This window comes from Lemur catta, chromosome 23 (genome assembly GCF_020740605.2).
Source record: "Lemur catta isolate mLemCat1 chromosome 23, mLemCat1.pri, whole genome shotgun sequence".
Lineage (NCBI taxonomy): Eukaryota > Metazoa > Chordata > Mammalia > Primates > Lemuridae > Lemur > Lemur catta.
Window position 1 is genome coordinate 629,111 of NC_059150.1, and position 16,469 is coordinate 645,579.

General features: G+C 34.7%; 1 protein-coding gene across 1 annotated transcript in view; it reads left to right on the forward strand.

Moving 5' to 3' along the window:
• Window positions 1-16,469, forward strand: part of ASPM (assembly factor for spindle microtubules) — a 49,559-nt gene that overhangs the window by 7,341 nt on the left and 25,749 nt on the right. Inside the window, exons 6-17 of the mRNA XM_045536317.1 lie at window positions 345-590; window positions 1,510-1,577; window positions 3,572-3,713; window positions 4,293-4,423; window positions 4,957-5,132; window positions 7,953-8,098; window positions 8,190-8,275; window positions 8,815-9,036; window positions 10,920-11,127; window positions 11,223-11,365; window positions 11,479-11,607; window positions 15,580-15,774. Of these exons, the coding sequence (XP_045392273.1) occupies window positions 345-590; window positions 1,510-1,577; window positions 3,572-3,713; window positions 4,293-4,423; window positions 4,957-5,132; window positions 7,953-8,098; window positions 8,190-8,275; window positions 8,815-9,036; window positions 10,920-11,127; window positions 11,223-11,365; window positions 11,479-11,607; window positions 15,580-15,774 (1,892 nt within the window). The remainder of the gene's footprint in view (window positions 1-344; window positions 591-1,509; window positions 1,578-3,571; window positions 3,714-4,292; window positions 4,424-4,956; window positions 5,133-7,952; window positions 8,099-8,189; window positions 8,276-8,814; window positions 9,037-10,919; window positions 11,128-11,222; window positions 11,366-11,478; window positions 11,608-15,579; window positions 15,775-16,469) is intronic.

A 16,469-nucleotide genomic window follows, 5' to 3' on the forward strand; every position in this document is an offset into this window, starting at 1 on the left:
TGGTAATTTATAAAGAGGTGGAAACAGAGACACCAGTTAGAAGGCCATTCCGTTAGCCTGGGTTGGAGGTGGTAATATCTGAACTTGTGTGATGGTGGAGCTGATGAGTAGTTAGAATTGGGATATATTTTGCAGGTGGAGATAACAGGTTGCAATGACAGTGGCCTAAGATACTTGGTGAACGATGGTGCCTTTATTTTGAGATAACAAAGACTAAGAGGAGTAAGCTTGGAGGGGGTGAGCAGTAGATTGTTCTTACTGTCTTAGGTTGCATTTTATTGCTGGACTTAAGACTACGTGGAGATATTTAACCAGAAACATTTCTTCCTTTTGTTTTTATCCAGTAAATGCCGCTACTCTTCTTTTGGGAGTGGAGAATCAACATAAAATAAGTGTTCCTAAAGCACCTACGAAAGAGGAAGTGTCTCTCAGAGCTTACACTGCCCGGTGCAGGTTGAATAGATTACGTCGCACAGCGTGCAATTTGTTTACTTCTGAAAAAATGGTTAAAGCTATTAAAAAACTTGAAATTGAAATCGAAGCTAGGCGATTAATTGTTCGAAAAGACAGACACCTCTGGAAAGATGTGGGTAAGAAGATTGTAGAAATTTTGAGATTAATTCTTTAAAAACACGCTAGAGATTTTGTATTTCTTTTTGTTTCCAGCCTTACTGAAGTATAATTGATAAATAAAAATAGTACATTTTTAAGGCATGCAACATGATGTGGATACATGCGTACGTTGTGAAATGATCACCACACTCAAGTACATACCATCTCCTCACAGTCACCTTTTTTTTTTTTTTTTGCTGTGTTTGGTGAAAACATTTAGGATGTATTCTGTTAGCAGATTTCAAGCATACAATACACTGTGTTTAACTGTAGTCATCATACTTTACAGTAGCTCTACAGAATGTATTTGTCCTACATAACTGAAACTTTATACCCTTTGACCAATGTATCTCCAATCTCCCAAAATCCCAGCCCCTGTCAACCACCATTCTCTCTGCTTCCAGGAGTTTGACTTAGATTCCACATATAAGTGAGATCACACAGTATTTGTCTTTCTGTGCCTGGCTTATTTCAATTTGCATAATATCCTCCAGGTTCATCTGCATTGCCACAAATGACAGAATTTCCTTTATTTACCACATTTTCTTTATACATTTGTTGATGGACAAGTAGGCTGACTTCATGTCTTAGATATTACGAATAATGCTGAAATGAATGTGAGAATGCAAATGTCTCCTCTAGATACTGATTTCATTTCCCTTGTGTATATACCCAAGAGATTTTATATTTCAAAGCTAAATATACGTGCTTTAGCTTTGCTGCCTAAAATCTCACATACTTAAATAATATGTATTTAAGAATAGAAGTATACTTCATTTAAATTATTTCATATAAGCAGTTGTCCTTCTTTGCACTGGTATACTCTCTAGAACATTGCATTTATTATCTCTGTTTGATTAGCAATTTAAGCTTCCTTCCTTTTGACATGCATTTTAGGAGAACGCCAGAAAGTCCTGAATTGGCTATTGTCATATAATCCTTTGTGGCTTCGAATTGGCCTAGAGGTAAGCATACGTTTCACGTTTTGAAAACAATATGTTTTTTATGATATGCTTTTAGTAGAATAGACTCTTTAACAAAATGGGATTAACTTATAAAAGTTATAAAGTCATTAGTTTAGCTTGATTCATCTTTCAGTATAAAATGTAGGTCCATTAGTAAATGCTCATTAGGTAAATAGGCCATGCTATTATATAGCGTTGCCTTATTGTTAAATATCAATTTATTGCATAGGCTCCTAAATATATATAATTTGGTGCTGGATGTAATGACAACTGTAGTAAGCTTATTTTTGAACATTTACAAATGAAAACACTAGGCCATTTTAAATACATTTTCTAATTTAATCCTCTTTAAAACCCAGTGAGGTTATGTATTATTATTTCCGCTTCATTAACAAAAAGAAGTTTAGATGTTGAGTGATTTGTCACATGCCAATAATTGGTCAGGATTTGGACCTCCACCAGTCCGATGCCAAAGCCCAACCTAATAGACCATTTTGATGGAGTACTACTCATAAAAATGTCATCAGGATTTGAGTTATTTACATAGTACTTGGCTCAATAATATCTAGAATGTTAAAACTAACAGAATTAGAAAGCTACTACTAGTTGTTAGTTGGCTGTTAAAAATAAGCTTTTATTAACAAAAAAACCCTCTGTGCTTCCCTTTCCTTTAGACTTTTACTAGTATGCTTTCACATTTTTCTAGGTTTCTTGCCTTCCTAATATGGGATCTCCAATTATTACTTCCATTTATTCCAAGTTTTAGAATAGGAGAGTCTTTGGGGCTGAGAGGGATGTTTGCAATAATCTGGTTTGTATGTACCAATAAATTGAGGCCCAGAGATGACAAATAATAAGCTTACTATGTTCACACAGCTTAATAGTTTCATTTCTTATTTCAATTTTGGTATCCTTTCTCTTTCTATAGTCAGCAAATAACGTATCAACTGGCTCTGCTTCACATATCAAATAATTCTGGAACCTCAGTTGAACTAGAGCCTCCCTATTTTGAGACATAGCTTTTTTGTGGTGAAAGTTAGAAGCAAGAGCGTTAGGTAGAAACTTGCAGAGCCTTTTAAAACTTAGGTGTAGTACGCATCACCTCCACCCATATTCCATTGGTCAAAGCATATTATCTGGCCAAGCACAAACTAGGCAAGAATGTATTAACCTCCCGTAAGAGTAGCACCAAGTCTGTGGTCTATAGTAGGGATGTATACTGTTTTTTACTAGGAATGGAGGGGTGAATAATTGTGAACAATAAAACATTCTACCTCACCACCACACCTTAGGATTCCGTAAATGGACCTTTGAGAAGTTTAAGAAAGCTTCAAAGGCCAAAAAAAGTAAATAAAGATGGATTTCTCTGTTTTGGTAGGTATTAATACTTTTCTATGCTGTCATTGCTATATTCAATGTAGGGTTGCAGAATATAATTTGATATGTTTTTAGTTTTTCCTAATTGCCTTAAAAATTAATAATCGTGTCAATGTTAAACTAATTTTGTATTTACATCATTGATTATAAACAGATCTGAACTTCCCAAATTATTGCCGTAGATGATTTGCAGATGGTTTTCTACTTGTTAACTATTAGAACATTTTGAATATTTAGGTTTCTGTCATATCTGCATGATATACTTAATGGGGCAGTTATAAGTAAACTTGAAAAACATGGCTATATTTGATAATTCTTTAACTTAAATGAAAAAATTAACATGTAAATATGCTTGTCAGATGACTGAGAATTTATCTTAGTGCTGAGATTTGTCTTTTTTCGTTATGAAGGATACTATGTATGCTGAGAAGTACATAGAGCATGTACGTACAGTTTAAAGAGATTATTTAGCAAATAACCCTATCGCTTCCACGCTATTTAGGAAATGGAACATTGCCAGTTGCTGAGAAGGTCATTGTCTGCCCTTCCCCAGTCACGTCCTTTTGCTTCTCAGACATAGCATAATCCTGACTTTGGCTTTAATTTCTTCCTTTTAGACAATTTATGGAGAACTCATACCCTTGGAAGACAACAGTGATGTCACAGGGTTGGCTGTGTTTATTCTGAATCGCTTACTTTGGAATCCTGTCATTGCAGCTGAGTACAGACACCCCACTGTTCCTCATCTGTACAGAGATGGTAAGCGTTTCTGCCTGTGCCCCATCTCGCCACACTGTACGTAAATGGCTTCTTGTCATTCACCTGATTTCTATTTGCATTTTGCTTTCTCAAAAAAACCGATCTAGATAGGTCTCTGTTTCCACTACTATCCCTTCCCTTCTCTGCCCTCATTATTCTCCGTCATTTCCTTCATCACTATTTATGATTATTCTTTCCTGTGAGTTGTCTCTACCTCTCCCCCAGTCGTCCTATGGGGACCATGTTTGCTGTAGTTCGTTACTGTACATCTGGCACCTAGGAAGCGCCTGCACACAGTAGGTGTTCATTAAATACTTTTTGCATGAGACCAACTAAATCTCTTGATGCCTCTGTGCCTGTTTCCTCATCTATGAATTGGAAATATTAAATGGTACCTGTCCCACAGACTTGTGAAGATTAAATGGATTCATACATGTGAAGCACTAAGAAAAAGCACATCATATTTTATTTGTGGTTGCTACATTTCTTTTTCAACTAGCACATTATGATTATTGTCACATTTTAAGGTGAAACCTGCCTTTGATAGATTAACTTGTTATACTGTTTGCTTTATTTAAGGTCATGAAGAAGCTTTGTCCAAGTTTACATTGAAAAAGTTACTGTTGTTGGTCTGCTTCCTTGATTATGCTAAAATTTCCAGACTTATTGATCATGATCCATGTCTCTTTTGTAAAGATGCTGAATTCAAGGTATAGTTTTCATTTTATGCTTCATATTTCATATTTCCCATTTAAGAATTTTGGTTGCTTTTATGGTAAATTTTCATTTTAGAAAAAATATTAGTTTCCAAAAAACAGTACTCTGGAGTAGCACAGGGATGCCCATCTAACAAGTCCCATGAGTGATTTTAGCCGAGCCTGAGTTTTGTGGATTTACCGATCACCAGGGTTCACCTTTCATCATCCTCACCCTGAATGTTGACTTGAGAAGGAACTAAACTATCCTTCTGGGGAATTAATTTTCAGGGAAATTTCTTTACTAATTTTGATGTAGTATATTATCAAATCAGTGCCAGCTTTTGTAGTTATTATTATGAGCAATTTTTAACAAGGTCTTAAATTGGAAATGTATGAAAGTTGCGTTATTACTATATGGTATGAAACTGACAATTTTTTAATACTATTAACTTTATATCTTCATGTGCAAAATGATTTGAAGGATTTTTTATTATATCCAAAATTATAATATTAGAATATAATACCTGCAACTTGTTTCTTTACAGGCTAGTAAAGAAATTCTTCTGGCTTTTTCACGAGATTTCTTAAGTGGGGAAGGTGACCTTTCCCGTCACCTTAGCTTATTGGGATTACCTGTTAACCATGTTCAGACACCATTTGATGAATTCGATTTTGCTGTTACAAATCTTGCTGTAGACTTACAGTGTGGAGTGCGTCTAGTGTAAGTATAAAAAATAGAATTATTTTGCTTGAATGGACTACAATTTTATGGAAAACACCTTTTTTTGTAATTATACAATCTTTCTTATTCTTTCATGTAACAGAATAAATTTAGGGTTAAAAAAATTGGGATTTCTTTTTCAGAAAAATGGTATGCCAATTTTATGCCCAGAAACCTTGTCTCCTCCCCACATTTTTTTTCCTGCTGGGGTGTGACTACAATCTGGACAGGAACTACTGATATCTCAGAACAGAAGCTGAGAAGAGCTGGAAACTAGTTAAAATTATCAAACAGTTATAATAACACTTTATGTCGACAGTGGTCTCCTGAGTTCCATATCATTCGAGACAGTTTTTAATAGTATTGACCTTGTTTTACATATGAGGAAAATAAGATGAAGTGGTAGAATAGATTGCCCAAGTTTTATACATTGGAATTGGGGTGTAAACTCATGAAGGCTGACTTTATATACAATATTTCCTCAATAACAAACTGGAGTGCTCAAAGTTGGCTTTGGTGTGAGTATTGGGGTGCCAGTGTTTGCTTTGAAAGGAGAGGCCTCAGCGTGTTACTGTGGTTGGCCTCTTTAGGATATCTGGATATACTCATTTTGTTTCTAGGGAACTCTCCAATATATGGTATGTCCTTATCAGGGAAACACTTTTGGGGTCAAGGAAAGAGATTTCTTTAAAGCAAAGATAAGGTTTTTCTCTGTGTATTTAAGAAGTTGTTAAGGCTCAAAACAGCCAGTTAAATTGAAATATGGGAAGCCCAGAATTAGTGGCCCTTATAAAATGTCTCTGCTACAGTAAAGCTTGCTGCACTCTTTACCTGGCCCTGGTACAGTCTTGTCAGATTTTAAATTGTTTGTGTGACGGCCAGAATATTGTAGGCAATCTTCATGCTAAAATTCATGTTAAAAACTTAACTAAACAGGAAAGGAGTTATTTGGATGTGCTTATTAATTTCTTTGTTTTGACAAGAGATATCTTTAGGGTGTGAACTAAAAACCTTATATCCATGTGTTATGCAGACCAGTTGAGGGAACTATGAATATTTAAAGAAATATGATTGAAGAGAAAATTCTGTGACATAGATATCTTCTGATATTTGAACAGCTAACTTATGTTAAAAGGTGATTAAGTTTGTTAATTACCAAGCAAAGTAGCTGTGTATGAACAATGAATGTTTCAAAAAGATGCGTGTTAGGTTTGATATAAAAACTTGCCAATATTCAGACACGTCTTTAGGAAGAAACCAGTTCACAGTGTTGGAAGTTTCAAGCAGAGGTCAGAGGGCCGCTTGGCCAGAATGGAAGAATTCTTTAACATTTATGAGGAAGAGATCCCCAGAGTTTTATGAATGTCTGGTTTTTCCAAAAACAACATAAATGTCACTTGCTTCCAGAATTCTAAGTTAAATTTCTGTGAACATCCTTTTTTCTTAACCCACTATACTCACAAGTTAACAGTCTTTGGAACATTACTGCAGCTTTCTCTCATTTGAGCAGTTTCCGTATAGGCTGAGATCATTTGCTGAAAATATGTCACATATTTTTATATTTGATTTGTTCATTTCATAAATTCAAGCCGTCACATCTGTTTTCTAGCCAATAGGAATTCATCTTTTGAGACTTTTTCTTCTTTCCAGGAGAAATAGGGACTGGTTTGATGTTTAGTGCCATTTCTCCACCAAAAAAGACTGGTTTTTTTTATGCTTTTACAAGAGTTGCTGAGGACTTAGCAATGTTAGATGTTGTTATGTAGTTGGTTAGGAATTCTCAATAGTTAAGAGATCGATCTTGCATACCAAATTTCTGTTTTGTTCAGTGTCAGCAAAATGACTGTTCTACTGATCTTTGAGGTCATTTTGGAATACCTGGGGGTGGTTACTCTCTCTACTAATGCCATGAGCGATGAGCTGGTATACAGTTGCAGAAATGTGTCCAACATTGATTGTGTGGTTGGCCTAGAATGATCTTAAGTCTCTCTTTAACCTTTAAAAAGTATGGTTCCATGCATGTTATTATCTCTGCCAGCTTCTTTTAATTATGTACAGTAATCACTTAGGGCTTGCTTTTTCTGGGGAAATATCAGTTATTGTCTAGTGGATAAAACACTAGTAACCTAAATGAAATTAGGCGTTTGAATTCTAATTCTGGTATACATACCTTTTTTAGGTAAGCACTCAAATATTTTTATAGTAGTCTGCTGTGTACACACACACACACACACACACACACACACACGCACACACACACACACGAGAATGCCTGTGGAAACTGATAGAACTGAATTTTAATTCTGTTATCAGTTCTGTCATTACTAGCTGTATGACCACAGGCAATTTACTCAACTTCTTTGAGACTTGGATTCTTCATGTGTTAAAAATGGACTAACAAAACCAGATTGTGGGGTTTACTATGATGACTAAAATAAAAAAAAGAAAGCACTTGTTTGAGGTGTAGAATATAGAACATCTCAGTAAATGTTTCTCCTCTCGACTCCTCACTTCTCTCCTTTCTTTCTTTTCTTTTCCTTTTACCTTTGTAGAACCCTATTATTTTGTGTGCATTTGGGTGTGTATGTCTCACTTTTTCTTTCTTATAGACTTCAACCCCCAGACTTAAAATGAGAAATAACTCTACTTGCTGACTTTGGAGGAACAGAGTTTTGAAATAGTTTTTTTGGAGTTCTTCTGAGCTTAAAGCCTTAAACTCTTGGGATTTATGTGGGTAATAAATATATATAAATGAAGGTTATTTTTCATATATGTTTTTATATATATAGCAATTTTATCTGAAAATTTCTTTCCTGCTAGGCGAGCCATGGAACTTCTCACACAGGACTGGACTCTGTCAAAGAAACTCAGAATTCCTGCAATCAGTCGCCTTCAAAAGATGCACAATGTTGACATTGCTCTTCAGATTCTTAAATCACGAGGAATTCAATTAAGTGATGAGCATGGTAAACAACTCGGTAGAGAGAAAACTTATTCTGCTCAGTGAATATTGATATGTGCATGTGTCATGCTAATGGACTGCCTTTTCCTTTGTAGGAAATGCAATTCTATCTAAGGATATTGTGGATAGGCACAGAGAAAAAACTCTCGGGCTGCTTTGGAAAATAGCATTTGCTTTTCAGGTATTATATATTCGGTTCATTTTGCACTTTTTATCAATTTAGAATACTGATTTATAAAAGCAATTTGAATCAAATAAAGATTACCAATAATACTATCATTTATTGGGGTTTATTCTATCCCAAGGGCTGTGATAATTGCTTTATAGATATTCCAATTTAATCTTCACCACACATCTACAAAGTAGGTGTTAAGTCTACTTCACAGATGAGGAAACTGAAACTAGCGTTTACATCCCTGGTAAGCAGTGGAGCCGAGATAGAACCCAGACTGGGGTGGCCCCAAATCCCCTTTCCTTAACCACTAAACATTCTGTCACTTTTATGTAGTTTGTGTTTGCCCTTTAGAAAAAAAATATGGATTTTTGGGGGGCTGAAATATCCATTTTAGGCATTTTATTTTCTTAGAATTTTAAAATTTCTAATTAGGTTATTTTGTTTACTCGTTTATAGTTTGTCTAAGTAGAAGGTACTTTAATTACTGTGGGCTAAAAATAATACATAGAAAATACAAAGATATTTATGTTTTTTGTGTGTTTCAGGTGGATATTTCCCTTAATTTAGATCAATTAAAGGAAGAAATTGACTTTCTAAAACACACACAGAGTAGAAAGAAAACAATGTCTGCCCTATCATGCCATTCTGATACTGTTATTAATAAGAAAAAGGACAAAAGGACTAGTGGTTCCTTTGAGCAATATAGTGAAAACATAAAGTTATTGATGGATTGGGTAAATGCTGTTTGTGCCTTCTATAATAAAAAGGTAAGTTTCTTTGTTTTTGTTTTAACCTAATATCTTTAAATAAATTTTGTTGAAAGTCAATTAAACTTAAAGCATAAAATCTTTTCTTGCATTTCTTAAATAATTTAGTTTATAAATGTATGCAAAATTTTCCTCAAAGGAGTAAATGTATTATCATATACTATATTTCATCTAATCTGTCTCCAATTGTATGATGCACAATAATTTTATTTATCACTAAGAAAGAAAAAGTGCCCTAGATGGGGGACTTAGTAGAAGATGCTTTCATAGAACTGGGCCTTAAAAGGATCATACTCTTATTATAAAGGTCAATGCAAATAAACCCAACAGGCAAAAGGGACAACTGAGAAACTACCACTAGGTAGAAGGAGGAAGAAAACCTAAATTTAAGTTGTCTTTCTATAATGATTTGTTAGGTTGATACTATATTTCTGTGTAAGATATACTTCTAAGTATAAATACATGAAAAAATATTGCCGTAAACACCTGGATAAACTATCTGGTAACAAATATAAAACAGGACAATGATACAGAATACATGTAACTAAATATGATAAAACTGTTACACTTAAAGAAGTTGTTAGTAGAAAAATTCTTAAATATATGGATAATTTTCTGTTTTAACTAAGTACTAGAGAGCCAAAGTTGGTCATCATTATTCATGGATTCCATATTTGGCATTTGATTACTAGCTAAAATTTATTTATAATATTAAATGCCAAAATTAATCCTTGCAGCATTTTGTGGTCGTTCATTGACAGGTGCAAATGCCTAGGTGCTTATTCCCAGCGGAGGTCGAACAAGGTCCCATTCTGCCTTCTTGTTTCAGCTCTTATATTGTAAACAGTGTCCTTTTTATGATCTATTTAGTGCTGTGGTATTGTGTGTTTTTTGTTGTTTTGTTTTGTTTGCATTATTGTGCTTTTTGTTGGTGATTTCCCTGGTTAAATGGTTCGTAAGCGTCATACTGAAGCATTGTCTAGTGTTCCTATGGCTGTGATGCGCCATATGTAGAAAGTATGTGTTTTAATAAGCTTCATTCAGACATGAATCATGGTGCTTTTGGCTGTGGGTTTAATGTTACTGAACCAGAAACACTCATAGAACAAGGTTATGCATGGATTGGTTGAAAATGAAAACGTGACCAGAGGCTCACAGGATCCTAACTCTGTGTTTCCCCATGAATAATGGTTCAATATTCATAAATTCAGTGTTTATAAATAACAAGAATCCACTGTAATTGTTATAGTTTCCTAAGACTGTCATAGCAAATTACTACAAACTAGGTGGATTAAAATAGAAATTTAATATTCTGTTCAGGCTTGAAGTCTGAAATCATGTTTTGTCTGAGCCATGCTCTCACTCAAGGTTCTAGAGGAGACCCTGTTCCATTCCCTTCTCTGAAGTTCTGGTGGTTGCCAGGCAACCTTGCTGTTCCTTGGCTTATAAATGTGCTATTCTAAACTTTGCCTTTGTCGTCACGTGGCATTCTGTCTGTGTGTCTGTGTCTCTCTCCTCATCTAATAAGGACACCATTCATATTGGTTAAGAACCCACTCTATTCCAGTGTGACCTCATCTTAATTCATTAAATTTGTAATGGCCCTATTGCCAAATAAGGTCACCGTTCTGATTTTCTGGGAAGGACATGAAGTTTTGAGGGACACTTTCTAACCCAGAACGATAATATTATAATCAGATCCTACTTTGAGAATGGTTAGTTAGTATTTTATAATTGAGAATTTGGTTATGAATCTGGCATCATTCTAGTTACTGTTAGTAATTAATGTGATATTCTTAGCTATTAAGAGAAAATAACAGACTACAAAACCATTATGTTACTATCTAAATACAGTTAATTATTTTTCTGGAATTTCCAATCAGGTGGAGAATTTTACAGTGTCTTTCTCAGATGGCCGAGTGCTGTGTTACCTGATCCACCATTATCACCCATGCTACGTGCCTTTTGACGCTGTATGTCAGCGTACTACCCAGACTGTGGAATGCACACAGACTGGCTCAGTGGTGTTAAATACATCATCCGAATCCGATGACAGTTCTCTGGATATGTCTCTTAAAGCATCTGATCATGGTTAGTCCCTTTTTATTAATTAACTTTTCCAATTCTTTGCCATGTCTGATTTTTGGCTGCAACAGTCTAATTTCTCTTTTTCACTTGCATAATAGAAAATACTTCAGAACTATACAAAGAACTCCTAGAAAATGAAAAGAAAAATTTTCATTTGGTTAGCTCTGCAGTTAGAGATCTTGGTGGAATACCTGCTATGATTAATCATTCAGATATGTCAAATACAATTCCAGATGAAAAGGTAAGTAAAAGAAGGGTTTCTTAATTAATAACTCAATAATAAGGGTCTCAGAAGATGATAGTAAGTTGTATATTCTCTGTTGATCGGTTTTCATCTTTTGTGTTTTCTTTTAGGTGGTTATTACCTATTTGTCATTTCTTTGTGCAAGGCTTTTGGATCTTCGTAAAGAAATAAGAGCTGCTCGACTTATACAGACAACATGGAGAAAATATAAATTAAAAACAGATCTCAAACGCCACCAGGTACTCCTAGAAAATGAAAACACTATAGTGTGAATTATAAGTAATGAATTATTATAATTAATTATAATTAATTTCACTTTTCAGTAGTGAATTTAGTGTAAGATACCACTTGATTGATTTTTATGATTTTTGTATTAATATTTTACTGATGTATGGTGTTATTATGATAAATTTAATCATTTGTGTTTTGGGTTGGGGAGGAATGATCATTTCTCCTTATCAGCTGATATTTCATTCATATGATACAGCTTCCATTCTCTGTCTACCCTTTTACTTAATCTGTTCCAGGGGGAAGAGGAATAACTTATCTGCTTTGTAAATTTATAAAGAATACTCTAGGGATGTTTAACTCAGGTTTTCTCTTCTTCCTATTACTAAATAAAATCTAACCTCCTTCCAGAAAACAGGAGTTTTCCATTAATTTTTTCATGCTATGCTCTGTTAGGCTTGACCTCATCTGGTGCTGCTTGGGCCTGGGCATTAAATGTCTGATTTTACTGTTTAATTAGCTCATTTTGTTTGCCATGAAACTGTTTTCCTGTTTACCCTTTATTAGTTTTAAATATGGTATTTTGGTTTCCAATATTTCATTTTTCAGAATGCCTAGGATCTGAGCACAGGGATGGAGATTGTATTTATTGATTCCCTTTGTAACCCCAAAATACAAAAATTTGTATTAACATAAAATATTTTTTTCTTAAGTTCTGAGAAAATCGTCATTTTTTAGAAGTTTAAGAAATAATTTCTTTGGTCAAGTTAAATAAACTGTTTTAATCCTTTCACCTCCCTACCCTCTCTACCAATTAACATATATTTACATTTATTTATTTGGAAAAATTGAACAAAATAAAATAAGCAGCCATGACTAATAAAATTTGTCATAGATATTTTAGAAATTACTTATTCCCAATATTATTTCTCAATTTTGAATTATAACGCATTATGATAAAGTTTAATGGTAGCTGTCTGAAAGAGCTAAATTTTGGAAACTCTTAAAGATAACATATGTTTTCTTATACAGTGTTAGACTTGGAAATAACACTAATTGAAATAATTTGCCCTGGCTCCACTCCAAGTCTTTGTGGTAACTTTGGGGAATAGGTGTAGGGTCCTACACTTACAGATGGTCATTTCTGATGCTCTGATGCTCTGTGCCCTATATTGCCCCTTAATCTGCCTCCTCTCCCACAGCTCATTTGGAGGGTAACTGTACTGTTGAAAGCTTCTAGGAGAATTGTTTAGGAAAGTTTTTGGAGAATACTTTCTCATGGCCAGTCCTTAAGTTGTTTGGTTTATTCTTTTTAGATGACATTAAATAATAAGAGTTTTATTTTATTTTATGTTTTTTCTGAGACAGAGTCTCACTCTGTTGCACGGGGTAGAGTGCAGTGGCATCAGCCTAGCTCACAGCAACCTCAAACTCCTGGGCTCAAGCAATCCTCCTGCCTCAGCCTTCCGAGTACCTGGGATTACAGGCATGCGCCACCATGCCCAGCTAATTTTTTTCTATATATTTTTAGTTATCCAACTAATTTCTTTCTATTTTTTCAGTAGAGACGGGGTCTTGTTCTTGCTCAGGCTGGTCTTGAACTCCTGAGCTCAAACAATTCTCACCCCTCGGCCTCCCAGAGTGCTGGGACTACAGGCGTGAGCCACCTCGCCTGCCCTAAATAAGAGTTTTAGACTTAAAAGAAAGAGATATCAGTTAGAATATATATTAATATATGTATGCTTTATTTTTTGTTCAAGATAGCCTTGTATTGATCAGATATTAATTTAGGATTTTCATAGCTTTTTGCTGGTAAGATTCTTTTTTTAAATTTATTTCTTTAGTGCAAATAAAAATTTTACTGGTTTTTGAAGGTCTAAATTAAAAGAAATTTCTGTACCTTTGGTTAAACATCAACCCAATCATACCGTTGTCTCTCTTCTCCTAGTGACCATGTTCCCTCTCTTGTACAATTGCACTAACAAAAAGGACAGTTTTCATTTTCTGTTTGGAACATTAGGCAGCAGGCTCCCTGTATATCCTAGTAGAAATTTTACAAATTAGCAAGCATATAAATAAACATTATTTTGAGATACTATTTTGGGGGTTTTATCTTTTGCTTTTACGTCATTATTATAATTTATATAAATCCATGAAGAATAGAGTGGCTCAAACTTTTGTAGTGACAAAGAAACATCGGCAAGTAGCCAAAGTTACCTAGTGAAGTATCTCCAAGTCCCCTGACATGTTCCATTTCTCAGCTCTTCCTGTCAACAAATGGGCAGAAACTCTAAAGCAAAGTAAATCCTAGTCTGTGGTGGCCCCTATATGAGACAAAATAAAAGAAATTAGCTGGTAACTGGATGGCTCAGCAACAGCATGAGATTAAAAGTGACACGTGGCCCTACTTAGAGAAGGGTCAGTGACTGCAGCTATGGAAGTTTTCAAATAGTTGCTAAGTTTTTAAAACGTATTTGCTTCTTTGAATGTATATACTTTCCATCTTTAGCTTCTCTAATGTCATATAAAGTTATTGTATTTTAGTTTGCTTGTAATAGAGATGGTATAAAAGCTGAGGTAAGTTTGGATTTACCTTAGCCTAGTTATTCATTCCTTCATTCATTCCCTTCCAGTTGATAGGGGTGTGCTGCTAACTCGATCTCTACAGCCCTAAAAGCCACAGGTTTCACAGGGGCGTTGACAATGATGTTAGGTAGCTTAATCAACTTGTTATATATAACTCCCCTCACCCAATTTTAGAATTGTCTAGTTTTTCTCCTCAGAGGAATGATCTAATACAGAGCCCTTACGTTCCTTAATATTCATTTCAGTCTATTAGTTACCTTTTTTATATGTAAGAATACAGTTTGATCCCGTCCATAGTTGTGTTCTCATACTGTGCAGCCTCCATGCACACGTACCATCCACTGATGGTTATTAATTAATTAGAATCTATAGCTAATCTCTGTGTATAGCCTATAGACTATCTCAGACAACAACGAAAAAGGTTGTCAGACATGCTATAAGTTGTTGCTTTCCACCAGAGCAAATAACTCATAAACTATAATAGTTTCCAATTCAGGTGAAGTGAAGTGATAAATCTAGCCTTGGACAGTATAGCAAAGGGATTAAGGACTCTGAAGCCAGATTGTCTGTTCAAATTCGATATTGCCAGGAGACTGACGAGCCACTGGACCTCTCTGCCTCAGTTTCCTCGAGATCATAAGAGTAGTATCTGCACGTTTGTTAGTGTGGTTCTTGTGAGGTTTAGATGTATCATTCATGAAGTGTTTAGAATGGTGCTGGACGTAAAATATGCTCTTATTCATAGCAGTTCATTGTGAGAAGTAACAGAAATAGGGACACTGGCCTCTCCCGTTCCCAGGGCAGCTGGCTCCCGTTTGACCACTGACGTCAAAGAGCGGATCTCAAATCTCCCTTCTCACAGCCCGAGCCATACTTTTGTTCTCTTGAGTCCCTCTGGCTTAAGGCCACATTGTACTCTGTGCTGAAGGAAGAAGTATATTTTTTTCCTCTTTTGTGTATTGCTTTGTTCAAATTGTAACAAAGTAATGCTACCTTATACTGTATAGCATTTTTTTTCATATAATCCACTCCTTTCCTAAAAGTCAAGCATGCATTTCCTGGACCCAAATCTAAGAAACATACCACACTGCACTTCAAACTGCCGGTATCTTGATTACTGTGGATCAATGATAGATCAAACATGTCTATGATCTTTCTCTTAGATTATTTTTAGAAATCTTTGTTTCATCGTGCAAATATATCTGCAAGCCCACCTATCAGCCGTTTGTACATGCCCAGAGGCGTAGTATCAATATTTGAAAGATGAGCACAAGGAGCCTGGGGGGGATGTTTTATTTCAGGATCAATTTGATTAACGTTTCACAGATGATTATCTTACAAGGATAATTTAAGGTCTTAAGTTATTGTTTAATTCACATTTGCTAATTTTCTTTAAGGAGCAAGACAAAGCTGCAAGAATTATTCAATCCGCTATAATCAATTTTCTAACTAAACAACGATTGAAGAAAGAGGTTAATGCAGCACTGGTCATTCAGAAATATTGGCGAAGACTCTCAGCACAGAGAAAATTATTAATGCTAAAAAGGGAAAAACTGGAAAAACTTCAATATAAATCAGCATCAATTATTCAGGTATAGTATTCTGGACTAATTTTTAAATTTAAAGCATTTTAATGACTTTTAAAGGAAGATGGTAAAATGTAATAAAATTTTTAATGATTATATTGTAGGATTCTTTAATACTTAATGAATATTAAACACCTCTTCATTATCTGCAAAACTCTTTGCTGTGTTTAGCATAAGGCTGAAATATAATTGAAATGCTATTGTACAATTATTAGACTACAGTGTAGTGTAAACATAACTTTTATATGTACTGGGAAGCAAAAAATTTGGGTGAATTACTTTATTGTGATATTTGCATTATCGAACTGGTCTGGAAGCAAACTCATAGTATCTCCAAGGTATGCCTGTATATATTTCAACTTTAGGAGACCCTGTCCAAGTGTTTTTGAAAGTACTTATAGAAATTTAAAACCCACCAGGTGCTTATGATAGCATATGTGACATCATGTCTATGTAAACATTTGAAAATTGTTTAATTTTAGCCGTTCTGGTGGTGTGCAATAGTATTCAGAGTATTTTTAATTTACATTTTCTTATTAATTAGTGATATTGAACACCTTTTCATTTTTGAAATCTTTGGTGAAGTGTTATATCAAGTATCTTTTTTAAATTTTTTTTTCAATTTGTTTGCCTTCTTGTGGATTTATAAGAGATCTTTATATATTCTGGTTATTAGACCTTAGTTGTATATGCATATTGTA